General features: G+C 48.4%; 6 protein-coding genes across 6 annotated transcripts; 2 read left to right on the top strand and 4 right to left on the bottom strand.

Moving 5' to 3' along the window:
• Positions 1-3,647: 3,647 nt before the first annotated feature.
• GLRG_08645 (RNA polymerase Rpb2) lies at positions 3,648-7,181 on the top strand (the record flags this gene model as incomplete). Its single annotated transcript, XM_008099195.1, has 2 exons — positions 3,648-3,883; positions 3,962-7,181. The coding sequence occupies 2 exons, from the start codon at positions 3,648-3,650 to the stop codon at positions 7,179-7,181; spliced, it is 3,456 nt and encodes a 1,151-aa protein (XP_008097386.1).
• A 531-nt stretch (positions 7,182-7,712) lies between these two features.
• GLRG_08644 (uncharacterized protein) lies at positions 7,713-8,713 on the top strand (the record flags this gene model as incomplete). Its single annotated transcript, XM_008099194.1, has 2 exons — positions 7,713-8,022; positions 8,112-8,713. The coding sequence occupies 2 exons, from the start codon at positions 7,713-7,715 to the stop codon at positions 8,711-8,713; spliced, it is 912 nt and encodes a 303-aa protein (XP_008097385.1).
• A 601-nt stretch (positions 8,714-9,314) lies between these two features.
• Positions 9,315-10,193, bottom strand: GLRG_08643 (uncharacterized protein; the record flags this gene model as incomplete). The annotated part of the gene is made up of 1 exon (XM_008099193.1): positions 9,315-10,193. The coding sequence occupies one exon, from the start codon at positions 10,191-10,193 to the stop codon at positions 9,315-9,317; it is 879 nt and encodes a 292-aa protein (XP_008097384.1).
• A 754-nt stretch (positions 10,194-10,947) lies between these two features.
• On the bottom strand, positions 10,948-13,170 carry GLRG_08642 (major facilitator superfamily transporter; the record flags this gene model as incomplete). Its single annotated transcript, XM_008099192.1, has 7 exons — positions 10,948-11,127; positions 11,187-11,437; positions 11,498-11,689; positions 11,749-12,324; positions 12,385-12,732; positions 12,796-12,832; positions 12,898-13,170. 7 exons carry the CDS (start codon positions 13,168-13,170, stop codon positions 10,948-10,950), a joined length of 1,857 nt encoding a protein of 618 aa, XP_008097383.1.
• A 2,526-nt stretch (positions 13,171-15,696) lies between these two features.
• GLRG_08641 (uncharacterized protein) lies at positions 15,697-16,239 on the bottom strand (the record flags this gene model as incomplete). Its single annotated transcript, XM_008099191.1, has 2 exons — positions 15,697-15,839; positions 15,972-16,239. 2 exons carry the CDS (start codon positions 16,237-16,239, stop codon positions 15,697-15,699), a joined length of 411 nt encoding a protein of 136 aa, XP_008097382.1.
• An 810-nt stretch (positions 16,240-17,049) lies between these two features.
• GLRG_08640 (beta-ketoacyl synthase domain-containing protein) lies at positions 17,050-18,194 on the bottom strand (the record flags this gene model as incomplete). The annotated part of the gene is made up of 4 exons (XM_008099190.1): positions 17,050-17,368; positions 17,462-17,581; positions 17,658-18,024; positions 18,110-18,194. The coding sequence occupies 4 exons, from the start codon at positions 18,192-18,194 to the stop codon at positions 17,050-17,052; spliced, it is 891 nt and encodes a 296-aa protein (XP_008097381.1).
• Positions 18,195-27,092: the final 8,898 nt, after the last annotated feature.

Genomic DNA, 27,092 nt, shown 5'->3' with positions numbered 1-27,092 from the left:
GTTTTCCCCAGCAACGACATCCCCAACACTGCCTCCATCGCCTCAGTATAAGTGCACGCCAGCCGCCAGATACCTATGGATCGCAATCTGCCCTTGGCAAATTAGCCATGCTTTACGCAGTAGAATCAACTGTCCTGTGTGCCCCACCCTTTTCTTCCTATTTTCTTTCTCATTTTTTCTCTCTTTCACTTGCAAAGGCGCTGGAGAGGAAAACAGGGTCCTCCCGTTCGTTGGTGGGGGGAAGGTGGGCGTTGGCTGGGTTGGGTTGCGTAGCTCGCCAAATATCCACCGCTTGTAAAGTTGATCATCCGGACACAAAGCAGAGGGCGAGTGTTCTACCAACTTCGGATTACGAGTCCAAGCTTTGCAGCATCATGCAGGATGCATGTCAATTTCGCCTAAATAGAGTCAGTATGTGTGTGCATGTGTGCGTGTCTTAGGGTTGCGGGTTGATTCTGGCTGTCTAAGGCTCTACAATGAGGGGGAGAGACGAGGAGGGGTGTGTGCTTTTGGCACGACTTGACACATCGGTACCTAGCTTGCCAGCCATGCAGCCTCGTTCTCAGCACAACTTTAATCCAATATCGAAGAGCTGTATAAAAGCATACTGGTCTGCCCCGCGATTTGGACGCAAATAGGCGCGAGTAGGTAGGCAGGCAGGCTTGTCGGTACCGCATCTCGTACCGTTGCTTGTGGATTAGCGAGGGTCTTGAAGTGACTTGCATCTTCCCACTGCCCGCTTCCCACATGCCATATGGTATGCGAGGGATCCTTGCTCGGGGGCAGAAGCTCGCTCCAGGCCTTGGTCAAAATGCCCCCTCCTCTGGAGGACCTTCGAAGCGGCATTCGTTTGGGCCGGCCAAATGCGAAAAGGCGCCAAAATAGCAGTCAGAGAAGGTGGTTTATTGGGCGGCAAGCATGGGCTTCTGTAGGCTGGTAGTGGCTCGGCTCTACACCGACTTTTTAGAAGGCCCGCATCGAGTGGGTTATCTGCGAGTCTGCGACAAAGCAGGCGTGGGCGGCGGCATTGGCGTCCAAAGCGATCAGACTCCAGACTCGGACCGTGGCGACTTCTCTTGTCAAGCTTGGAGGCGTCCTCCTGTAGGTACCGGCTTTGTACCTTGGCGGTGGGCAGGGTGGAGGGCGCAGAGAACGTCTCTGACTCTGGCTGTCGTCCCATGTCACTTGCAGGATGCTTGTTGACAGAATCCTAGTAACCCGACGGCGGGCTCCTAGAATGCCGAATGGTCTTCCATGCCATGTTCTGCGCTAGTCTGAGGGATGTCGGCTCGGTGATCAGTTAGGTAGTTGAAACATTCCCTCGCCACCCCTTTTTTGGTTTATTTCATTTTAAATCGCCATTCTGGGACCAACCCCTTCTCGTTGGTTAAAGGTTTCCATCGGGCAAAGGCGGCAAAGCCCTTGGCTCTGACTCCGCCGTTGTCGCGATACCCCCCCGCAAAGAGGGGTCACTCCGATAACAGAGTGGTTGAGTCCTCGATACACCGCAGAGCTCGTGGCCACACAGGTCGTGACTCGCGGGGTCGACCTGTTGCATCATAGTCGACAGGCCACTCCCTAAAGTCGAGGTTCAAAGAAAAGGCATGTGCAACCAGGTCAACGGCGCCATTGGCGAAGCTTGGACTACGCCACGTTGAACGGTCTCAGGGGCTTCTCAGCCGGGTAGGAAGGGGCCGGCGAGGAGAGCGTTTTCTCAAACTCGCCTCTGCGCCTCCCATTGAGTGCGGTCTCAACCATCGAGGGTGGTGCGCTGCCGTAGATGTCTCGTTGTGCCGCATCGCGGGGCAGCTTGATTACCTAACGGATATGGATCCGATATCTGGTGTCGAAGAGGGGCCATTGCAGTTGATGGGACGCGACTCGACTCGCTACAAAACCTCCTCTGCCAACGCAGCATGCAGACGCCGCCACTTCTGCTGCGGGTCACACAGAGGGAGACCCTGCGGGGAGGAATCTGATGCTATGCAGGTGGTGACGTGACGATAGACGTGGACCACGGGGCGTAAGAAGCGAAACACATGGTCGCAGGCAGCCTTTTGGAGACAACTCTGGCGATATTCGTAATATGACACAGCCGTATCTGCAGACGGCCCTGGCAAAGCACAGGCACTCGGCTGACGGGCTCAAAGCAAGCAGCGTCCATTTGCTGACAACGTGATTAAGGCGATGTGCAGGCTGTTGTCGTGTTCCGGATAAGGCAGAGAGGTGTTTGGTCCGTCGCGAGGAGGGGTAGGTGATGATATGAGGAGATATGAGGTAGAGAGAAAAGATGGTGGATGGCGGGGCTCGCAGGAAACCACCAGGCACACGAGTACCGAGGTACCTGAATGGATATTGTACATTACCTACCTAGGTACATTACTAACCTAGGAAGGTACGGGTACATTACCTTGGGTATCTTTCTACCTACCTAGGCTGCTAGGTTAGGTTAGGTAGGTAAGTAGATATTAATTACCCTTTGCCGAATTGCGCAGCCGCAGTTTCCAAGTGATAACCCCCCACCCCCTTCCTTGCATCGTCGGCCACTCGAGGAAAGTGCTCAGGAACCAACCCCTGGTCTTTGAGGTATTTCAACGTCGATGAGTTCTCGGTTATTTGAAATCGATGGGTTGATTGCGAGAGTGTGACTAAGTAGGGACGCCGCATGTCACTTGCATACCATCCACTTCCCGTGATTGCTTCGCTCTACATGGATTTGTCTCTTTTGGATACTCAAGCCTAAGTTGGTTCCGTTGTTCCTGATAATGTGTCGCACGACGTAGGTAGACACGGGCCCAAGGTCCAGGCTCACGGGCTCTTATCAATATCAGTGATATATTTGGGCCACATACTCCAGGACCCAGAAGTGGAGTGATGTCGGGCTGACCGTCATGCGACTCAATACAACAATGGAGGTTTATGAACCGTTATGCCACCTTGAACTACCTAACCTCTCATGAGCAGACCAGCATGTACAGAGCACCACCAGTTGCTTCTTATAATCCCGTTGATGCTTGAGTCAAATAAGCTGTGGCTAACTGGCCTGGGGACTAGGTTGTTGGTAAGCCGGTCACCAGGTTGGGATGAACTGCCTGCACACGAAACTTCACCTGAGGCTTCGTCATGCTTGTCACTCTCGTCGCCATCCCAAGAACGTCTTATCGGACTTATCGACATCTGCCCCGCTGACAAGACTGGCACTGGCAGACGATTGATGCTGCCAGCATCCCGCTTCCAGCGTGAGCTGCTCTGTTCATAAACTGTCTGTATAGAGCGACAGCAGAAAACAGCAACTCGCGTGGAACATTATGAGAACCAACGATAACTTGATGCTCTTCTTCGCTCTCTTCCTACCCTTCCCTGCCTACCCATCTACCGACCGAGGTATTTGAATCATTGCAGTTCTGGCTTTCCGCCCTTTGCTGACTAAGAAATGCCAAACACTCAGGCAAAGGTCACCGAGCACCGGTGGGGCAGCTGGCGCCACCCGGTATCGCGGGGCCAAACTTTTCGCTGCCCGCCACCTTCTGTTCAGACTCACGATGTGACTCGACCGACTGCAGTCACAAAATTCTGCGGTAGATCCTCTCCTGCGTTGCCGACCCGTTCCGACACATGATGAGAGTGGCAGACATACGGTGACGAACATGCAAGACGACGGCTTCGAGGCTCTCCTGGAGCCTTTCTACAACGGAAAGAAGCTCACAGATCCCATCTCGACAAAGGAAGACAAATTTCAGCTGCTGCCCGCCTTCCTCAAGGTCAAGGGTCTCGTCAAGCAGCACATCGACTCTTACAACTTCTTTGTCGAGAATGAGATCAAGGAGATTGTCCGTGCCAACCGCATTATCCGGAGCGACGTCAACAGCTCCTTCTGGCTCGAGTACGTTGCGAAGATCTCTCTCTATCTCACACACATACACCCCTCGCCTCATGGGTCACTTTTCTAATTTCCTCTCAGGTTCACTGATATCAGAGTCGAGCGGCCCAGTCGCGTCGACTTCAACGACATCAGGGCCCAGAATGAAGTCACGCCGATGGAATGTCGCCTGCGCGACATGACATACGCCGCACCCATCATGGTGGATATCGCCTACATCCGTGACAAGTCCAAGATTGTGCGCAAGAATGTCCCGCTTGGCCGCCTGCCCGTCATGCTGAAGAGCTCCATCTGCAGACTTGGCGGGGCCAACAACGCAGAAATGTCACGCATGAACGAGTGTCCCTTGGACCCCGGCGGTTACTTCATCATCAACGGCACGGAAAAGGTCATTCTCATCCAGGAACAGCTCAGCAAGAACCGTGTCATCGTCGAAGCCGACGAGAAGAACAGCGTCATCACAGCCTCAGTAACCAGTTCGACTCACGAGCGCAAGTCCAAGACGTACGTGACGCTCAAGAAGGACCGGATTCTCCTGACGGCCAACATCTTGGTCGAGGGCATCCCGATTGTCATCATCCTCAAGGCGCTGGGAGGCTTGACGGATTACGAAATCATGCAGCTCGTGGCCGGCGACAACGGGAAATACCAGGACGAATTCCTCGTCCAGTTCGAGGAAGCAACCAAGGCCGGCGTCTACACCCAGCAACAAGCGCTGGAATACATTGGCGCGAGGGTGAAGATGGGTAAGAGCAGAGTCCCCTTCGCGGCCCAGGTACGACGGAACCACGTCGAGGAGGCCCTCGACGCCTTGGCAAACCTCATCATCGCCCACGTCCCCATCGAGGGTCTGGACTTCTACCCAAAGGCAATCTACGTGGCATTCATGACACGCCGTGTTCTCATGGCGCAGAACGACCCCAGTCTTGTCGACGATCGCGACTTTGTTGGAAACAAGCGTCTCGAGTTGGCTGGCCAGCTTCTCTCTCTGCTTTTCGAAGATTTGTTCAAGCAGTTCTGCGGCAACGTCAAGAGCAGCATCGACAAGGTCTTGAAAAAGGACAACCGAGCCGTCCCTCTCGATGCTGTCAACATGATTAGCAATCATGCCAACATGATCGGCCAGGGCATCAACCGCGCAATCCAGACGGGCAACTGGACTGTCAAGCGTTTCAACATGAACCGAGCCGGCGTCACCCACGTCCTCAGTCGTCTCAGTTACATCAGCGCACTCGGCATGATGACGAGAATCAGCTCCCAGTTCGAAAAGACCCGCAAAGTCAGTGGCCCTCGTGCGCTTCAGCCATCCCAGTGGGGTATGCTGTGTACTTCGGACACGCCCGAAGGTGAAGCCTGCGGTTTGGTCAAGAACTTGGCGCTCATGACACACATCACGACCAACGTCGAGGAGGCGCCCGTCAAGCGATGGGTCTTTACCCTTGATGCTGGCGTCGAACCCATCAGAAACTTCTCAGGCGGCGAGATGCACCGCGAGACCTCGTACGTCATTCACATCAACGGAACGCCCTTTGCACTCACGAGATACCCGAAACGGTTTGCCGGCAAGTTCAGGACGATGCGGAGACGCGGCTGGATCTCTCCCTTCGTCAGCATCCATATCAACAATCACTTCAACGCTGTTCACATCGCGACTGACGAGGGACGCATTTGCCGGCCCTATATCATTGTCAGGAACGGCAAGCCCAAGCTCAAGGAAGAGCACCTGCGCCTGCTGCAGCTCGGCAGGGCCACTTTTGACGACTTTCTGACCCACGGCATCGTCGAGTATCTCGACGTCAACGAGGAGAACGACACCCTTGTGGCCCTGTACGAAAAGGACGTCACCCCCCTCACCACCCACATGGAGATCGAGCCATTCACCGTCCTCGGTGCGGTTGCCGGTCTCATCCCTTTCCCGCACCACAACCAGTCTCCCCGAAACACTTACCAGTGTGCCATGGGTAAGCAAGCCATCGGCGCGATTGCATACAACCAGTTCAACCGTATCGACACGTTGCTCTACACGCTCGTCTATCCACAAAGGCCAATGGTCATTTCCAAGACGATCCAGCTGGTCAACTACGACAAACTCCCGGCCGGACAGAACGCAACCGTCATTGTCATGTCATACTCTGGATACGATATTGAGGACGCCCTGGTGTTGAACAAGGCGTCTTGCGATCGCGGTTTCGGGCGTTGCCAAGTGTTCCGCAAATACACGGCCGAGCTGCAGAAGTACCCGAACGGCCGACGAGAGCGTATCGGAGACCCGGTGAACGACGAGAACGGAAGAACGACCAAGCACGAGGCCCTGGACGACGACGGCCTGGCGATCGTGGGCTACAAGGTCAACTCGGGCGAGGTCATGATCAAGAAGGAAACACCGCTCGATACGGGATCTACGGGCATCGGCATGGACCGCGGGCCCAGCGAATTCCGCGACTCGTCCATCTCGTACAGGATCGCGGACCCCGCGTACATCGACAAGGTCATGGTCTCCCACACGGAGAGGGAGACGATGGTGGTCAAGGTGCAGACGAGACAGACAAGAAGGCCCGAGCTCGGAGACAAGTTCTCGTCTCGTCACGGACAAAAGGGTGTGGTGGGCATCATCGTCGACCAGGAAGATCTACCATTCTCGGACACGGGCCTGGTCCCCGATATCATCATGAACCCCCACGGTTTCCCCTCTCGTATGACTGTCGGCAAGCTGCTCGAGTGCTTGACCGGAAAGGCTTCGGTGCTGGACGGGCGGAAAGACTACGGTTTCGGCGACGCTTTCCGGTCGCATCCGCTGGAGCAGATGAGCGCTGCGCTGGTTGACCACGGCTTCTCGTGGGAGGGCAAAGACTACTTCACCTCGGGCATCACGGGAGAGCCGTTGGAGGCCTACATCTTCAACGGGCCCATCTACTACCAGCGCCTAAAGCACATGGTTCAAGACAAGATGCATTCTCGTTCCCGGGGCCCCAGAGCCATCCTCACGCGGCAGCCGACGGAAGGACGATCCCGCGACGGCGGTCTTCGTCTGGGTGAGATGGAGCGCGATTGTCTGATCGCGTACGGAGCTTCTCAGCTGCTATTGGAGCGTCTCATGATCAGCTCGGACGGAACACAAATCGACATTTGCCAACAATGCGGCTTGTTCGGTTACAAGGGGTACTGCCACACGTGCAAGAGCACCAGGGAGGTGACGCAGATGACGATGCCGTACGCCGCCAAGCTTCTGGTGCAAGAACTCATCAGCATGAACGTCGGCGTGCGGTTGCAGCTCGAGGACGAATTCCCTCACCCGAGATGATGGGGGGCCGGGGGGGCGGCACAGTATGTATAGTACAGTACCCTCGAGAGTGTATCACGAGAAAAGCCTGTGTGTGGGTTATTTGGCGTTTATTGCGAGGGCGTGGCATGGGCCTCGAAGAAAGAAAGAAAAAAGCATACTATTAGATAGGTATCATATACGATCAACGTTCTATATAAGCTGCGGAAGGGAGTTTTCCGTACACAAATTGGACATGGTTTTTGGTACGGCCTTCTCGAATGTTCAAAAGTTCGGCCATTTCCTCCGACCCGATATCAAAGTGGGGCACAGCTCATCCGGTCGCGCGGGTCCTTCTCCACACCCCCTTCCCCGGCTAACTCAGCTGGAGCTCCTTGCCCTGTAGTCAAGTCACCTACGGTTTCTTGACATCAGCTCTTTCCGCCTTATCACCCCGGATGGTTTTTTTTTTTTTTCTTCAACAACACCCTCAACCTGTTACTTCCGTGTCCGCGATATATACCCAATGCATCCCCCTCGAAATCATTTATGATGACCGGTTGTCCAGGACCCATGGCCGCTGTGCGCCTCACTACGTCTCCCGGCGTCCGCTCCGCCGCGGCGTCCCCGCTGACCTCGCAGCTGTGGTCCAGCGCGACCGCGAACGCCGCCACCGCCCGAACCTCGGTCCCCGCCGCCGCCGCTGCCGCCGCTGTGGTGGCATCGACGCCGCTGTCGCCTCTGTTCGTCCCGACGCGCGACGGAACGAAGCACCGCGATGCCTCGAACCGCTACTTCAATCCCTCCAACACGGTCCTCTCCGGCAACGGCGGGAGTCCCGGCAAGAAGCCCGGTGATGAGAACAAGGCCAACCTCGGCAAGAGTGCGTGCCACCCTCCTCCTCCTCCATTTCCTCCTTCTTCCTTCTCCTTTACCAGACCTTGCTGACGCGCAGTCTCCCACGGTTGACAGCCCTCCGAATCCTCCAAGACCACCTCCCGTCGGTCCTACAGTCCCCGCTCCCGCAGGAGATCCTCGCCCCCAACATCTCGCTACACCTCTTCCCGACGACGCACCCGCACCTTCCGACCGTCTCGGGCCGCGTCGCCTACACCGCCGCCCTCTGGACCTCGCCGATCGCCTGGAACCGCCTGCCCCTGGTCGGCAACGTGCGGCTGTCCATCATGTCGGAGCGCGTGACGAAGCATCCCATCCACTTCGCGCCGCTGCGCCCGGGCGCGATCCCCGAGCAGCTGGTGGTGCGGTGGTGCGCGACCAGCAAGAAGAACGGGTCGACGACGGCGGCGGCGGCGGCGGCTGCGGCTGCGACGACGACGACGACGACGACGACGACGGGGGGCGGAGACAAGGCGTTCACGGGCCTGTTCGTGTTCCAGTTTGACGCCGAGGGGCGGATCCTGAGCCACACGATCGAGACGGTGCAGGAGGGCGGCGAGTGGGAGAAGGGCGTTGGCGCCAAGGTCGTCGGGCTGACGGACTGGCTGTTGGGCGGGATGCGGAGGCAAGGGGACAGCCCCAGCCCTGCGTTTGAGGGCCTGGGGAAGAAGGGATGAGCCGAGCTCTTCCAAGAGCGGGGATTGCCAGTCGACGAGGATTGGCGGCGGGGGGGCGTTAATAACGCTAGTCTTGAGAGCTTCTGGGAGGGAAAAATACAACAAAAAAATGGGCGCAACGGCAACGGCGTTTTTGGTTATTGGGGCATACCCGACTTCATCATCATTGGGCGCGGGCAGCATTAACAGATCAATCCCTCTCTCTCTCTCTCTCCGTCTCTCTACTCTATTCCATGTAAAACCACACTTGTACCATAGGTTCACCCTGAAGAAAGAAAAAGAAGATGCCACAAATAACAAAACCCGGGAGGGGGTAGAAAAGCGAAACAAAAGTTGGCCAGAAACTCCCTTGCGATGCAGAAACAAATCCTTCGTCCCCCCCCTCCCCCGCTTGCGCGTTCATAATGCGACCCGCCTCGGCCTCCCCTTCCGCTCGCCCTCGTCCTCCTGGGCGTGGGACGCCATTACGTCGGCCAGGTCGGCCTCCCTGACCAGCAGGACCTGGGTGTCGGCGACTCGGGCGGTCGTGACGGTCGTGCCGCGGACCCAGCCGTCCCAGACCTGCCGCACGACGTTGCTGTCGTCGTCGTCGCCATCGTCGTCATTGTCGTCGGCGGCAGCGGCGACGGTCAGCGGCCGGCACGGGCCCATGGCCTCCTCGTCGCGGGGCGCGACGGCGAGCACGAGGCGGCGGGCGCGGGGGAAGCGGTCGACGACGTGCCACAGGCAGCCGAAGGCCGGGTCGGGGCCCGCGCTCGGGGTAGCGCAGGGCGGAGAAGGCGCAGGCGAGGCGGCGGACGCGGCGGGCGTCGCGGGGGCGCAGGAAGCGGACGACGGGGGTGTCGAAGCCGTAGCGGTCGCGGGGGTCGAGGGCGCCGGCGAGGTAGAGGGCGTCGAGGCGGAAGTTGAACCAGGCGCGGGGCGGGCGGGCGACGGCGGCGGCAAGGGCCGACACGCGCCAGGAGAAGGCGAGCTCGTAATGCGCGAGGCCCAGGGCGCGGGACTCGCGGCAGACGAGGAGGAGGACGGGGCAGGTGGGGTTGAAGACCATGGGCGCCGCCGCCGTTGCCGCCACCGGGCACGTTGGCGGCGACGACGACGAAGAGGGCTCGCAGGGGGCGGGGACGGAGCGGGCGGGCAGGCGGTGGTCGCGCTCGAAGCAGCAGGCGGCGACCACGCGGGGGGCGACGAGGTAGGACCAGATCTTGATGCGGATCTCCGGGGGCAGGTCCGGGAAGCGGTGGAAGCGCGGAAGGGTGTCGGCTGTTGCTGCTGCTGCAGTGGCGGCGGCGTCGAGGCCGTCGTCGAAGAGGGAGAAGTCGATCCAGAACCGGGGGGCCGAGGTTGTCCGCGCGCCGCCCGGGCGGGTCTCCTCCTCCTCCTCGTCGTCGTCGTCGTCGTCGGGCGGGGCGGCGCCGACGATGGTGGTGGTGGTGGTGGTGGTGGTGGTGGTGGTTCCGGCGACCGGTTCGGTGTCCATGACGAAGAAAATGGGAGATGAGGCAATGGATTTTGGGGGGTGGCGGGCAGTGGCGGAATAAGAGGATGGGCGCGCTATTCCGCGGGGTCCCAGGGTGAGAAAATTGGCGACGCCCTCTAAGGAATGCAGCTCATGTTCTGGCCTTTTTTTTAATGAGAGGGTGGGATCGAGCGAAAGCGGCGCAGAGGTGCGCGGCGTGAGAAGGAACGAGACGAGGTCCGAAGAGGAACCCCGGCCGCCGGCCGCACCGTGACGACGACGCACGCCCGGACACACGCACACACAGCCCACTTTCCTACTCGAGCCACAGCTTGGCCGCCTTGTCGCTTCGACCATGTAGGGGGGGCACCGGGTTTACATCAGAGCATCTCATGTTTGATTGTTGACCTGTTTTCAGCCCCGGCCAGGTTCGTGTCCCGCATACGTCACCGGGTGAGGCCGGTTTTCTTTGTTTTCGTTTCGCTTGGTCCTCGAAGAGAGAGACGCAAATGAGAGATTGTTTTGCCTAGGGTATCTTGGAATGATCTACATGCTTACTTCCGCGTTGTTGTGTTTTTTGTTTTGTTTCTTTCTTTCTTTTTCACCGGCCACCGTTGCCCTCGGCGGACCAGCACGCAGTCTCCTGGCTTCTTCCTCTCGCGACGTGCGCCCAGATCTCGTACCCCAATTAGAAAATACCCAAAAATAAACCGGCGGGAACAAAGGAAAAGTCTCCATCTATCCATCTACCGTTCTACTCTAATGACCTGGCTCGCTACAAAGTCGCCTCCTCGTCCGGCTGGTGCTCCCGGGTCTTGATGTTCTTCTCAGCACCACCCTTGCGGAACCAGCTGAGGATGTAGACGCCCTCGTATATGGCGTTGCTCTGCTCGCCATCGCCGTCGCCGGCCTTGCCGATGTATACGTTGCCCAGCAAGGAAGCGAGTACAGTGCACTGCGGACACACTCCATGTTAGCTCCCTGCTGCGACGCGGCGTCTTCAAACAGACTCACAAGAATCATAAAGGGGGTGATGGCGACAAAGGCCCAGACGACGCCCATCTTGGCCTCGTGGATGAAGCGTTGCTGTACCGCGTTGGGGAGGCCCTTGAGCGTTCCAAAGCCGTCGCCGTTCCCCGACGTGTTGTTGAAGACGGTCGTCATGATGGTCAGGCCGAGGGTCCCGCCAAAGGGGTAGGCGACGGCCATGAGGGAGATGACGGCCGCGATCTTCCTGGGGAAGTAGCCGATACCGTGGAGCTGGACTGTCCAAAGTTAGCCGTGTGGCTCATGGGCAAGGGCTGAGAGGCCCGCGAGAGACTTACCAGGCATCATGCGTAGGCCGGTGCCGACCCCGGTGAGGGCCATCATCCCGTAGACGGTCGGGTCGTGCTCGGTGTTGATGGCCCAGGCCAGCAGCCCGACGCCTATCATCTCGAGAACGGACCCGATGAAGATGGGCGGGAACGTCTTGCGCGGCCACGCGTTGCACATGAAAGTGGACATGTAAACGCCAACTGGGAACCGACCCGTCAGTAAGCTCCTCGGTTGAGCACGAAGGGGGGGGGGCACTCACCTCCCAGACCCGGAGCGAAGTACAGCAGCTGCACGCCGGCCTGATCCGCAGGCTTGAGCTTCACTATCGTGAAGTAGATGTTGCAGAAGTACAGCACCGAGTACATGGCCATCCCGGTGGCGAACGAGGTGTAGAATAGGAGACCGATGTCCCTATTGCGGACCAGCTCCCATGGAATCATGGCCTGCTGCCACGGGAATCGGCGAGCCAGGGCCATGCCGGGGGCCATGTGGTACTCCCAGGCGACAAAGGAGACGCTGATCAAGACTCCGAGGATAAGCGTCGCAAGAACGGCGGGGCTCGTCCAGGAGTACGTCGCGCCGCCCCACGTCAGGCCGAGGATCAGCAAGCCGAGGCCGAACAGGAAGAGGACCTGTCCCCCGACGTCGATCGTCTGGAGACGTTTTACGAACGTCGTCCGTCGGCCGGTATCGGTCGTCTCGTCGAGCTGGGGGATCGGCTGGGGGCCCAGGAGCTCCGACCGGAGGACGAAGTAGATGGCGAGCATGCTGACGAACGCGATGGGCAGGTTGATTCCGAAGCACCACCGCCAGGACGACCCGCTGGTGATGTAGCCTAAAGTTTTTTGGTAAGACGAGGCCGTCTCAGAAGCAAGCTTTCGCGGGGCCGACTCACCTCCCACGACAGGACCGAGGCCCCATCCAAGGACACCGCCTAGAAAAGAGAAGATGGACCAGTTCATTGCATTCTCGCGCAGCGTCACCTTGTCGGCGAGGATGACGCGGACCAGGACGTTCAGCCCGGCGCAGGCCAGGCCCTGGAATGCGCGACCGAGCAGGAGGACGGGGAAGGCGGTGACGGGCGCGCCGGTGCAGAGCGCGCTGCCCACGAGCATCAGCACTAGACAGGCCTGCATCGAGACGTGGCGCCCAAAGATGTCGGCCATCTGGCCCCAGAAAGGGATGAAGGCCGCGGACGTGAGGTTGAAGGCGGCGATGATCCAGTTGAGCTGGCCGGTCTCGTCTGTGCGTTGGGTTAGACGGCAGGAAAGACACCACGGAGCTTTGGGGGGGAGGGGGGGCTTACGGAAGTCGGCTGCGATCCAGGGCAGTGCACTTGCGATCTGTATCATACGTTGTTTGTTAGTCATGATGAAGACCTGTATGTGTGTACTCGGTCGGCTCTCACAATCGTGACGTCCAGGGCTTGTAAGACGAAGGGGAGTATCAGGCCGGCGAAGAGCCTGCATCTGTATATGCGTTGCGCTCGCCGGGCAGACTTGCATGTCGGACACGGCCCAGTGGCAGGGTCATGTTGATGGTCGCATGTTGACGCGCTCGCTTTTGTGACTTGTGTCGCTGAGCCATTGTCATCACGATAGGTTCCTTTTTCGGTTGCCGGCGTCGATGTCGAACGCTTGATCGACCGGTAAACCTTCTTTCCCAAGTATATGACTACCATGGTGGTGGACTGAGCAGATGCGAGGCACTGATATAGACGAAGACCTGTTTCTTATGCTCCCAGTCAGGGAAGCCCGTCGTGGTGGAAGCTTAAAGGATGATTGGTGAGGAGTTCTGGCCAACGTGCAAGAGTCTCGATATCCAGGAGAGAAGGGCAAAGCTGATTCTATGGTCTGTAGACTTACATTTTGGATTCATGGGGACAAACGGCACATATATATGTATCCGCGAAAACGCCCCAGATAGAAGGGAGATACCCAACAGGGCCGCCCATCGCGAAGACAGGGAGGGCCGTATACCCAGCCATACAGATTGGGGCGAAGCAAAGAAGAAAGACTCCCAAGGGAGTCCACTCGCCGGCGAGTTCCGGTAAAGACCCGCAAAGAGCTGCGTGCTTACGCGGAATGGAGACAAACTAAGGGTTGACGGCAGGCTTCTGGCTGTCTTTGGGAGTGTGTGCATGTAAGATGGATCGTGGGAAGACGCCGAGAAGGCCAAGTTCGCGCCAAGGCGCCGTACCATTAACAAGCTTCTCTTAGCGGTGGCAGGTACGTACCTAAGCGAGTGCGGTAAAGTGGGGATCGAACGCCCGGTTCTCTACCGTAACGCTAGTCGGCAAGGGATAGCCAGCTGTCAAGTGTCAGGTGACAGGTGATACTTGACGCATATACCATCATACCAGGTGCCAGTCGTGTGTGTGTCTTCAACCATCAATCTTTCGTTTATCCTTCCTGTTACCTACACTTGATTATTACACCTACATCTACACCTACGCCTTGCACGCACTGAACGTCAACGTGCCGACCAGGCAAACGGAAAAAGATTCAAAGTACGGATATCGGCGGAGACTCTTCGTGACCTGCCGGATCGCCGCCTCGAATGCATTTCCCAAACGGGAAACATCCAAATACCACGTTTCTAGCAAACCGAGATACGGGCCCTCCTCGAATGGATGTCCCAAACGGGAAACGTCGAAATGCACCTGCTGCGCCTCTCAGCGATAATTTTCCTATGCGCCTCGCATCGTGACCCGGAACCCGGCACGGTAGAACGGTGGTTGACGGACGCGTCTAGCTCTCAAACTCGATCATCTCTCGTTGCATCTCATTCTAGGATTGCGACATTGGGTTGGACCCTGTCAAGCTGACCCGAGTTCGGACGAGGGTGCAATGATATAGGCTATGGTTCCCCACTCGGACATCATGGCTGATCTCCGTACCGCAACCACTAAGAAGCAACGCAACGCAAGCTCATCACTCCATTGTGCGGGCGCCTCGAATGGCATTACTCCAAATGGCTGTAGTTCTGGTCGCTATCGCCAGTAGTGGCCTGGCTCAGCCTCCTGTCGGCCCCGTCATCGTCCGCTCTCTACCACCCTGTCTCACAAAAGGTGGGCGCCGAGAGACTGGAGAGATGCCTGGACGGTCCGGCCGAGAGGTCCACCGATCCGGAGACTAGGGTATGCGGCACATAGCAGTTCGGCGAGAGGTGTCATCGACGGTCACATGGCTGCCCACCTCCAGACATCACAACAAAGCGAGTAGGTTTTCGTATCAACTTGGCCCATTCAAGATGTCCTATCAGGACGGAAAAGATGGTAACGAACTCCATCTTGACTTTATGTGACGTGGTAAACGAGTGTTTTGAGTTTCCGGCAGTAGGGACTGACCTGGTGACTCTGATTTGAGGAACGAGCGGCGTAAAAGAAGCGTCGTCTGAGAAGGCGTGCTTGCGGGGTGGTTTCTTCAGGTCGGGGCTACTATTGGTTTCCCGTTTTTCCTTCTTTCCTTTTTCTTTGACCTCCAGAGTTCCAAACGCGCGACGGCGTACCTGAGAATCGGCCTACTTGGTATCCGGGCCTGAGCTCCGGCCTGGTCCGAGAAGGGAGGTCCATTTCTGCCCGGGTCACCGGGAGGGCTTGGTAGGCCGGATCGACGACTGGCCCGCGAACTTTACATACTACGGACACAGAACGCCAAGCCCGCCCTGCCGGTCCGCATTTCCTGCCGCGCCATTTGTTGCCATGCACGATGGGCGAATTGACTCGCGCAGCTCTTTGCCGACGGGGATCAGACGAAGGCACGGGCTCGCCGGCGGCTGCCCTAGATAGGCCACTTTGGCTATTTTTTATCTTTATTTTTCAAGTATCCCCGACAGGCTTGGAAAAGGCCCTGCGAGAAATCAAGGGCCTATTTGTCCTCGATTCATGAGGCGAAATGTTGAACCTCCGCAAAACCTCGATATACAACTGCGGCATTCTCATTCTGGGAGCGTCTACTGCACAGAAGGATCATACGGCTCCCGGCCCAGTCGCTGCTCCACACAGTGGCGTATCAATCGACTCATGGCTGATGAGACCCCTTGGGACGACGAGTTATTCGACATGGGCAGCACCAGAACCAAGCGTTGCGGGTGGTGGTCGCGTTTGGCCATTCTCATGCTCTATTAGGTACTACTACTATTGGGTATTATCACGAGGCTTTACTACGCCCTCCCGGTCCTTCGCTATGCTAGGTGCGCCTGCGTACTAGGCAGTGATGGTGTACGCTACCGAGTCCGCAATGCCGTCCTCCGCCGCATCGTCGCGCTCGTAGTCGTCCACCGTCGTGGCACCGCCTCTGTAGACATAACCGAACCAGTAACGGCCGCCTGTGCTGCCGCTGTTGATGCCTGCAGAGTATCACGAAAACACGTCAGCCGGGGGATGTTCCCTTCCTCCGGACGCCACGACGGACGTCGGAGTCTCACAAGATCACAAACGGAAAGGAGGAGGCGACGGAGCGGAAGGGGAAGGGCGCGTACCCGAGAAAGTCATGCTGGAGGTGCAGGCCGTGAAGGTCTTGCACTTTTCCAACACGTGGGCGGCCCAGGTCTCGGAGGTGTAGTCGCCGATGTCGGCGTTGTACGAGGCGATGACCTGGCTCGGGAAGAGCGACCTGCCGGCCATCCAGTTCAGGGGGGACGGCAGCGGAACCTCGATGAAGGTCGAGGCGCGAGGCTCGAGGGGGGCGGCGGAGACGCCGGCCGAGGCGACGGCGGCGACCGTGGCGAGGATGGACGCGAATCTCATGGCTGCTTCGGTCTGTTGTTGTTGTTGTTGTTTATTTGATATGTCTCGGGGAACGGAATGCGGACGAAACGCAGATGGGCCGGTGCGAGTTCGGGCGACAGAAGAGACAGACAGACGGACGGACGAGACTGAAGAGACAGAGAGCGCGAGAGGTGCCACGACTGCAACGTCTACTGGGGCGGTCGCCTTCGATCTACTTATACGCGCCAGCCCAGCGGCCCATGATGGAGCAGAGACCCCTCCGCCCTCGGTGCAACTGCCGGCGGCGGCTTATCGTGCTGACGGCATCGTGGGGGCTTCCACCGCAAGGTTGCACCCGAGCGCGGTGTTGAACACGCATCGGGAAGCAACAGACTGGGGAGACCGCTCCCATGTCCTCGAGGGGGAAAACATCGATAAAGGGAAGGTGGAGATATCGTGGAATATATCCTCGCGCCCGAGCCAATGGGGGCAGATTTGGTTCCGCGGGCGTCCCTGTCCGATCGGAGCGCATGTGCTCCAACTGATAACCACTTGCCTAAGTCGGCCGGGTCGAACAAGCTTTGTTAAGATTAGCCGAGATTGCGTTATGGAGCAAGGGTCTCTTTGGGAGATCGATCCCGTCGTTGCTATAGCTATTGCCTATCACATATACCCCCAGTCACGTACTATGTATACGCGTACTTGAGTCAGCGCTTGTTTTCAACGTCATTCTCGACCATGTGCAGTCACAGGACTCATTCAAAAGGGCAAAAACAAGTCCTTGATAAGCTGATGCCAGCTACTCCCGAATTCGTCCACGGATAGGCCCGAGTAATTTGTGAGGTACACCTACGTGTTGACAGCCGAGCAGCGGATGACCCCTCCGATCGGGTCGCCATCCCCGATAGCGTCCAAAAGGCGCTTCAAGAACAGCGTCCCGGCCCCTTCGACCTTGCCGTAGCGTAGCCATCCGCAGAAGCATCGAATGTGTGGCATGTGAAATTTGGGGGACAGGATGCCCAGCTTGGCCGTGTTCATGTGCTGGTCGTCCTTCTTGATCAGGTTGAAGCCCGCCGTGATTATAGCGTCACAGTCCCGCATGCGAAGGGCGCGACAGGCGTCGTTGATCGTGTAAATGGAAGATGAACAGGCCGTGTTGATTGTGAAGCTGTTTTCAAGCGCAGGCGTCAGAAAGCATTGGCTCTTTGTCTGTTTAGTCTTGCTGTCTAGCAAGGCGGGGGGTAGCAAAAGAAACTCGAACCTGGGTCCTCTCAGGTTAAACATGTGTCCGATTCTATTACTGATTATCCTGATGTCCACGCCGGTTGCAGCGCAGTTGTGACAAAAGTCAGTGTTCCATGTTGACATTTGCTCTACGTTTCTTCGTTTTTTTATGTTGCTATTTGTCAGTTCGAACGATGGCGTGAAAGAGTCCCGACTGGTGTGTCAAGAACTACGTATGGTAGTCAGCCATGATCGATCCCACGAAGACGGCTGTGTTGGACCCCGAGATGCGCTCCAAAGTGATGCCGGCCGAGACCAGCGACTCGTAGCACATCTCGAGTGTCCTGCGCTGTTGGGAGTCCAGCCACTGAGCTTTAACCGGGGTGGTATTGAAAAATGTCGGGTCAAAGTTCTCGGGGTGCCCGTCCAGGAAATGGCCTCCGGGAACGTTGAAGAAGCCAGGCCTGTCGAGTCTCTCGTGGTAGTGAGCGTCAATGTCGAAACGACTCTCGGGGGCTTTGGGAGTTTGACCCGTGCGTTTCTCGACCAGCGTCTGCCAGAATGATGATTCCGAGTCGACCTGTCCGGGTAGGCGGCATCCTATGTAATGAAGCATCAGCAAGTGACACCACGGCTAGGATTGCGTTTGAAAAGAACGTGAGCGACTGTGGTGGAGGTGACATACCCATTCCATTGATAGCTATGGGCTCCAGGGGCGAGTTCTCTCTGGGCTCGCCCCCATGGCATACTTCTGTAGCACTGGGAGCCATTCTGGGTTGTCTGTTGGTGGGTGATTCTAAAAAGATGGTGTCTGTATTTGATGGTCTTAGAGTAGGGGGATAAAACTGCGGGCGCTCGTGACAACAAGCTTCTAAACGGCCTCGCTACCACAGGCACAACAATAAGAAACAATCAAACAGCCGAGAGAATTCTAGGCGCTTGTAATAGAGTTGTTATTGGCTAGATGGAGCTCGTTCAAGTGGCCAGATGCAAGTCTCAACACGTGAGGATGACAAGGGCCTAGTCAGAAGGTAGTGACTAAGCTTTGGGGGTTTGAGCTTGATGCTAATTACCTTATCATTTTCTCCCTTCATCACCATCTTCCTGATTCCCTCTGCATCCTTAACTGACCAAGCTTTTCTTGACACATAACTCTTGCGATGCCTCTGTGGTTGTGCGACTTTGAAAAGTGTTTAAATCCGGCTGTTTAAAGAGAAGGCTACTGTCTGTGTTGCGATAAACACCTTTGTAGCAAACATCTTTTAGAACTGTTCTACAAATGCCCTAGTCTAGAGGTCTGTAATCCCTATTCTATAGTATGTCCTGACATATAGCTTATGTCTATTACGTTTAGAAAAACTGGCTATCCTTCTCTGCTTAATATGCGGCTACTGAAGCCTGTTATATAGACAAGCTATGTGATTGAATAGATAGTTCTAAGTTACGTTTAAGGGTATTAGAACTAAGGGACGGCATCTAATGCACTGTTAACCTGTCCTGTAAGCACCTCTCTTCTATGATGGGACACTAAAACTGTTATGCTGAGGTTATTTTTAAAGATAGAATTATTTGGCTAGCGTGTCTTTGTCTTACTAGGACTACCTTACTACTAGAAGAAGTCTGTGGTTTTATTCTTTGATCTAAAGCAAGCACTCTAACCTATCTGTATGACTGCACTAGCATTCTAGTTCCTAAAATCTTTGACTGGGCCTGTGAGTCTGACCTGGGAAACTAAATTAGAGTTAGCTACATCCTTACGGAGAAGCTTGATGGAATGCCCCTAGTCTGGCAAGCGGCAAATCTAACATAGAGAGAGAAAGTTATGTAATAGCTGGTAGATGTGTTTCTGGAAATAGAAAGACATCTTTTTGAAGCTTTGGGGTTGCTCCTTACTATTTTAGGCCCTACTAAGTTTGTAGTGTAAGGCTTTGTGCAACACGTAACATACATAATAGAGTCTAAAAGGCCGCTTAGTCCTTTCACTTTGTTGCTAGAAGGGTTAGTTGATATGGTTAAGTTATATCTCATGATGATAGCTAGCGGCGAGATTGGTGCCTACCATTTGGTAGACACTTACCTTACGTATTGTTTCTGTCTAGATATTGTTAACACTCTTTGGGAAGATGAGCCGGCAGGGGGGCAATTTTTCCTTAAGCATCTAGATAATAAGGGCGATTACATCCTTATTAATGAATCTTACGATATCGTTAGAATTATAGACTGGGAGTGGACCCGGACTGCCTTAAAGCTAGAGGCTTTCAGCTCGCCTTATATAATATGGCCGCTAGGGAAGTTCTATAAAGGCTCCAATAAGTTGACTCTAGATGAAAAGCGGCTAGTGGAAATCTTCTAGGAGAGGGGTTGTGAAGACCTTTTGAACTGTGTCCTTCTTGGTAGAAAGGTCTAGAGATTCTTCTTTGCTCTGGGCCCCGAAAGTCCTTTAGACTGACAAGCCCTTTTAGATCTCTTTGTGGGACTTAAAATGGCCTTTAGCTTTGAAGAAGAAACGTGGGAAGGGTGGGAGAAGTGGAAGGGCAAAGCCCTGCGCAAGTGGAATAATGACGAATTACTTCAGGGTCTGCTTCGGCTTCAACTGAATAAGGAAGACCAGATCAAACGTTCGAGACCTATATAGTCGGCAGTAAGAATTAGATTCGTATTAGCGCTGTGTACTCTGTCACATCTCAGGCTTGTTCCAGGCTTGTTATGGAGGATCGGCAGATGGACTTAAGTTGCTAGCAAGCAGTTAGAGGATAAAGCTTAACATGTCGTGGTGACGCAGATGCGGAAGTTTAAAAGAAATGTAATGGAGACAGACAGAAGAAGGCATTGAGGCAAGGCGGACGGACAGGCGCGGTGGATGTCTTCCCATTTTCAACCGGGGCGCCTCTTTGATACGTAGGCCAGCGGCAGTGCATTTCGGTGTAGTGCATGGCGAGGTTGTTAATTAGTGAGTAATGGGCAATTAGATATGGACGAAAGTGGGTTTAAAGCTAGTGATATGTGTTAGAGGCGGGGATGGTATCAAGTAAAGGAGTTAGCAATAGGCGTAGTTAGGGTTTAATTGTGACGATTATTCTAATATGCCTCCTCTAACCCCTATCTTCTATAGAGTTTTCTCTTTTTGTTGTTTCTTTGGTGACTAGTTTATCTGGTCCTGGTCCCACTCTGGTGCCCCCCTGGGGCCCTGCTCTGGGCACCTAACATAATCCCCCCCCTCTAAGGTCCTGCCCTTAGGACCCTAAGCAGGCTATCTGCTAGTGGCCCCCCTGTTAGCTGCTTAGACTGTCTAATAGCTAAGCCTTACGCCTAACTCCTGATCTCTTAAGGCCTTAAGCTAGCTACCTACTAGTAGTCCCCTTGTTAGCTGCTTAGACTATCTAATAGCTAAGCCTTACGCTTTATGCCTATTCTCTAGTATCTTAAGAGATATCTAAGAACGCCTACTAGGCCTAGTAGGCTACTAGATAAGTAGTTATTACTTTAGCTAACTATTTACTTTTAGCTTTACTTTTATACTATTACGTTCTAGCTAGGCCTTAACTACTACCTTTTTAGTATAGTCTAGTCTTCTAGCTTAAAGTATAAGTCTTATATTACCTTACTTAGTAAAAGACTACTTACTTTATAATAAAGACACCTTATTTACTTATAATACTTTTTAATACTTTTTATTAACTAGACTTTATACTTTTTTAGGTACTATATACTTTTTATTATTCTTATTATTATAATATTTAGCTTTTTTATTAACTATTTATTAAGCTTTAAGTTATACTATTTTTATAATAAAAAAAAATCTTTATTTTACTTTTTATAGTTAGTACTAGTAACTTTTTAGTCTTAGCTAGCTTTTCTTACTAAGGCTTATTTAGTCTTAACTTTATAGGCTTAAGTTATTATTATAACTAGTTTTTTTTTAATACTAACTTAAAATAAGTAATTTAAATTAACTTAGGTTTTTATTAATTTCTTTATTACTTATTTTTTTTTTTATAATACTTTTATATTATTATTATTATTTTTTTTACTACTATTATTACTATTACTACTTAGTAGTAATAGTAATAGTAATAGTACTAGTAATAGTACTAATACTACTAGCTTTTTTATTACTACTATTATATTTACTATTATACTTACTAATATTACTACTACTACTAATACTACTACTTTTATTACCTTTAAGGGCACTAAAGGCCTTACTACTACTTTTTTATTACCTCTTTAGTCTATTAGCTTTTTAAATAAAAAAAATAAAAATAACTACACTATAGTTTATTTTATTTTATACTACTACTACTTTTAGGCTATATTTATTTAGTATATAAATATAGCTAATACTAAAGCTAAGTTTTCTTACTACCTTAAGACTACTAGTAAGTATCTAATACCTTAATACCCCCTAAAGGCCTTTTTTTACTTATATCTTAGTCTTAATTATACTACTAGCTACTAGTAATAAGTACTTTTAGTATACTAAAATATATAGTAAAAAGTATATTTATATAAGTATTTTTATATTATTATTTTTTTTTACTAGTAAAAAGTACTTTAGTAACCTCTTACTAACTCCTTATAAGCTACTTATACTATAACTTTTACTACTTTTACTTTTAAGAATATCTTTAAAGCCTTTTATTATAATAGTACTATATATACTAACTACTACTACTATAAGGTATATCTTTTTTAGTGCCTTATAACTACTCCCTAACTAACCCCTTATATAAAAAAAGGTTACTACTATTTAAACTATAGTTAAAAAAGCTTTTTAAAAAAAAGTAAATACTACTAAGGCCTCTAACACTAAGCGTAAGGCTAAGGCTAAAAAAAAGAAGTAGCTTCTCTATAGCTATAAGGTTATAGCCTTTAAGGCCTTTACTACTACTACTACCTCCCTAGCTAAGTTAGCTAAGGTAGCTACTATAGCGCTTTAGTACTAAAATATACTCTTTAAGGAGCAGACTAAGGTTATTAAGGCCTAAGGCGCCTTTTTCTTTAAGTAGGCTACTACTTACTTTTAGGTTATATATTATTTTCCTCTTAGTAACCTCTTACTACTTTTTAGTTACTAACTTTTATTTTAGTATACTACTAACCTTAACTTTTAGTCTAGAGGTAATATAGCCTTTAGTACGCTTAGTAAAAGTAAGGATAAAAAGGAGGAGTAAGCACTACTACCTCCTTAGTGCCCCTCTCCTTAGGCCCTCTCTTAGTTTTATTTTTTTTTTTTAGCTACTATAAGCTTTAAATACTTAGCCTTTAGGCTATATACTTTTTAGCCTTAATACTAAAAAATAATAAGAAAAATCTAGCCTTTTAGGCTAAGTACTTACTTCTACTTAGTGTTTTTTTATACCCCTTTAGTAACTTCTTACTTATAGTCTTATTATAAATCTTTAGATATATTTTTTTATAGCTTTTATAAATTTTTTTTTACTATATCTTTTTTATTTAATAAGGTACTACTTATTTTACTATAGTCCTTTATATATTACTATTTAGTTTACTTTATATATATTTTTTTTTTAATTTAAATAAGCTAAGGTTTTACTAGTGCTTTCTTAAACTTTCTTAGTTAGGATAGTAAAAATATATTATAAATATAGTACTTTATTTTTATATCTAGCTTATAAGCTTTTTTATTAGTAACTACTTATATTACTATAAAAGGTCTAAAATACTTATCTACTAGCTTTTTTAATAGTTATCTTTACTTAATAAATTTAGCTAATAACAAGACCTTCTCCTTACCTTAAACTTAATATTTATCTTTTTTTAGTTATACTACTTTTTATAGGTTTAGCTTATAGACTTTAGTATACTAATAATAGTAGCCTTTTAGCTTTTTAGCTTTTTAACCTTTTTATAGGCTATAAGGACCTTTATTAGTTTTTATCTTATTAGTTTTATATTATAAGGGTTTTATAAGGCGTAACTTATAAAGGCTTTTACTAGTAATACTTTAGTTACTTTATATTATACCTTATTATAAATAAATTCTACTATTAAAAGCTATTTAACTTAATTATCTTACTTTATATTATAAAAGGCTTATAAGAAGTGTTTTATATTCTAATTTTACTACTTTATTTATTTATTTATTTAAGGGTAGTAAGTAATACTAAGTTTTTACTTAATAGCTAGCTAGTAGTATACTACTACTTAGAAATAGCTAGTAAATAAAGATCTTTTATTTAATATTATTACTATAAAGATACTAAATCTTAAAAACACCTTATTTACTAAGAGGGTTACTAGCTAGTTTACTATAATAGTTTTTTAAGTAAGTAAGTAAATAGTATACTTTATAAGCTTATTTACTACTACTAAAATACTATTATATACCTTACTATTAAAGCCTTTTAACTTTAGTAGTTTTATAATAAAGTCTATAGTTATATATTCTTATAGCTAGCTAGGTACTAGTAGGGGCGCTAGCTTTTTATATAGTAAGTAGTGCCTTAGTTTAGTTTACTAATATATTATATAAGTCCTTATATACTCCTTAATATTTTTTTTATTAACTTTTAGAAATATATTTATTTAATATATTTAAGTATATAGTTTATTTTTAGGTAACCTCTAGCTAGCTTATTATAAAATACTACTAGTAACTTTATTCTTACTATATACCTATTAAAAATAAATAGTCTCTTATTATACTATAGTGTTTTATTTTCTCTTTTTATTTATTAACTACTTAGTTATTATTACCTTTTTAATTAGGCCTACTTATCTACTAGTTATACTATAATAATCTTGTTTTTTAGGTTAGTAGTAAGTTATCCTTAGTCTAGTAACCTAGGACTTAGTAACTTACTATATCTAAATATTACAACCTGTTTTCTAAATTTACTAAGGAAATCTACTAGGAACACGCTATATACTTCTCTTTTCTCCTCCTTAGTAAGCTAGTAGTCTAGCTATTATAAGAGCTTATTTACTATATTATTCTTCTTAAGCTAGTATTTAATCTTAAAGTTAAATAATAATAAATCTTATAGTAACTAGGCCTAATAACTATTAAGTTAGGACTTAGTAGCTAGATAGTAGTACTTTAAATAGTCTATTAAGAACACTATTTAATATTATATATATAGTAAGTAGTATCTTTAGTAAATTACTACCTTATAGATTATAAGTAGCTTTACCTTTAGTGCCTTATAATAAAGTTTTACTCTTTATAGCTTTTATAATATAAAGGCTACTAGGTGCTATACTCCCTTATAAAGCTAGTATATTACTATACTAATTATAAAGTTAGATATATTTATTTTAACTTATATAAGTAACTTAAGGTTAAAATACTAAAGGATTAAGGCCTAGGTAAATAAGGCGTAAAGCTTATAAAAAGCCTTTTTTACTTTTTATATTATTACTTACTCCCTTACTACCTTAGATATTAGCTTATTTATTAAAGGGGTATATACCTTAAAGTAGTTTTTAATAAATTACTAATAAAATCTTATAAACCTTAAGAAAACTTAAATCTCCCTAACACTAGTAGGGAGTAGCTACTTTACTATTACTTATACTTACTTATACTTTATAGTAATCCCTTTATTAGATACTATAAAACCTAGAAACCTAATAGACTAGGTGTAAAAAATATACTTCTTAGGGTTTATATATAGCTTTATAGTATCTAACTAGCTTAATATCTACTTAACTACTTTTATATAACTTTTCTTATTTTTTATAAAGATTAAGATATTATTTAAGTAAATAATATATATAATATTTACTAGCTTAGTAAAAGTATTATTAATATATACCTAAAATATTACTAGTATATTAACTAGCCTAAATAGTATAATATAATATTTAAAGTATTTATAGTAAGTATAAAAAGCTATTTTTTATTTATTACTTATCTTAATTCTTACTTAGTAATATACGTCCTTTAGGTCTAGCTTTATATACTACTTTACTTTTACTAAATAGTTAAGGATCTTTCTAATAAGAGGTAGTAGTATATAATTCTTAATAGTTACTTTATTAAGCCCTCTATAGTCTATATAGAGATATAGCTTACCTTTTTTCTTAGGAATAAAGAGGATTAGTGCCCCTACTAGGCTTATAAAGTGTCTAATTTAGCCTTTCTTAAGTAACTTATTAATATATATCCTTAATTCCTCTAGTTTTTTTTCAGCTAATAAGTAGATAAGGCTAAATAGCACTTTTACTTTTAGCTTTAAATTAATTATATATAAGTAGCCCTTATTACCTACTAGCTAGGCTACTAAGCCTATATTAAATATATATACTTATTCCTTATAGGCTTCTAGTAAGGTAGCCTTTATTTCTTTATTTTATTTAGCCTCTACCTCTTCTCTTTAGTTATAATAAGGTATCTTTAGTGCTCTCCTATTCTCTTTATATTATAAGTAGTAGATTATTAGTTAATAAGCTAAAATAGCCCTTAAATCTTTATATACCTTCTTAATTTTCTACTTACTTTAAATAAGTTAGAGGTAGTTTTTTCTTAGTAAGTATATCTAACTAATTATTATTTACTTTATATTTAGTTATACTACTTATCTTTAGGGGATCCTTAAGATAGTATTATACTTAGTTATATTACTAACTTAGAAGGTATAGCTTTATATCCTTAAGACCTTTATATTATTTATAACTTCTATTACTACCTTCTTTATTTTATAGTCTAAAGCCTTACCTTCTTATATACCTTAAAGCGCTAGGCCCCCCTAGCTTACTTTTACTAGTACCTTTATATATAATATCCTTTAGTATAGTATATTCTTATTTATACTAAGATTAATTAGTACTTTTCTTTTTTTCTATATACTACTTATCTTAGTATAGAAATCTACCTTAAAGTAGTAGTATAGTCCTTTATCTTAAAAAAGCTTAATACTATTAACCTTTATTAGCACTAAGGCGTACTATCTCCTTAAGTATTATAGTTATTTATACTTATAACACTTTTTTTTACTATACTTAGCTAACTAGTGCTTAGGCTTCTTATAGTTATAATAAGTAGGTAGTTCTTAAGTCCTCTCTAGCTAAGGTATTATACTTTTTTCTTTTTTTTTAACCCCTAGCTTTAATATAGGTATACCTATTAGTATTATAGCTATTAGTATTAAGTATATACTAATAGCTTTAGTTAAGAGGGCGTCTATAGTTATTAGTTATACTACTACCTTTTAGTAGCTTTTCTTTTTCTAACTTTACTTTAGCTATCCTCTTAATACCTCTCTTATATAGGTCTTAGTAAGTATTTTTACTTTTTTTACTATATTATCTAACTCTTAGTAAGTAGCTAGTAGCCCTTTAGTAAGTATATAAGTCCTTAGGTCTAAAAGCACCTAGTTTAAAATATAAACTACTTACTACCTTTTTATTTAAGGGTTAAAGCACTCCTCCTTAACTATTTTATACTTATTAATAAATTATTAGTATAACTAGCCTAAGGCTTATTATATAGTATCTAGCTTTATAGTAGTACTAAAAGCCTATATATTATTATTAGTAATATTTATTTTTAGCTAGTCCTTTATAACTTCTTAAAGTACTTTACTAATCTTATTTTTATAATAAAAACCTATATACTTTTTTTATTTATACACTAAGTTATTTTTTAGTATAGTACTAGTATATCTTACTTTATTATTATTAGTTATAAACTTATCTTTTAC

The sequence above is a fragment of the Colletotrichum graminicola genome (genome assembly GCF_000149035.1).
Source record: "Colletotrichum graminicola M1.001 genomic scaffold supercont1.40, whole genome shotgun sequence".
Lineage (NCBI taxonomy): Eukaryota > Fungi > Ascomycota > Sordariomycetes > Glomerellales > Glomerellaceae > Colletotrichum > Colletotrichum graminicola.
The sequence above is the reverse complement of the archived record's forward strand: the minus strand, read 5'-3'. Positions and strand labels throughout refer to the sequence as shown.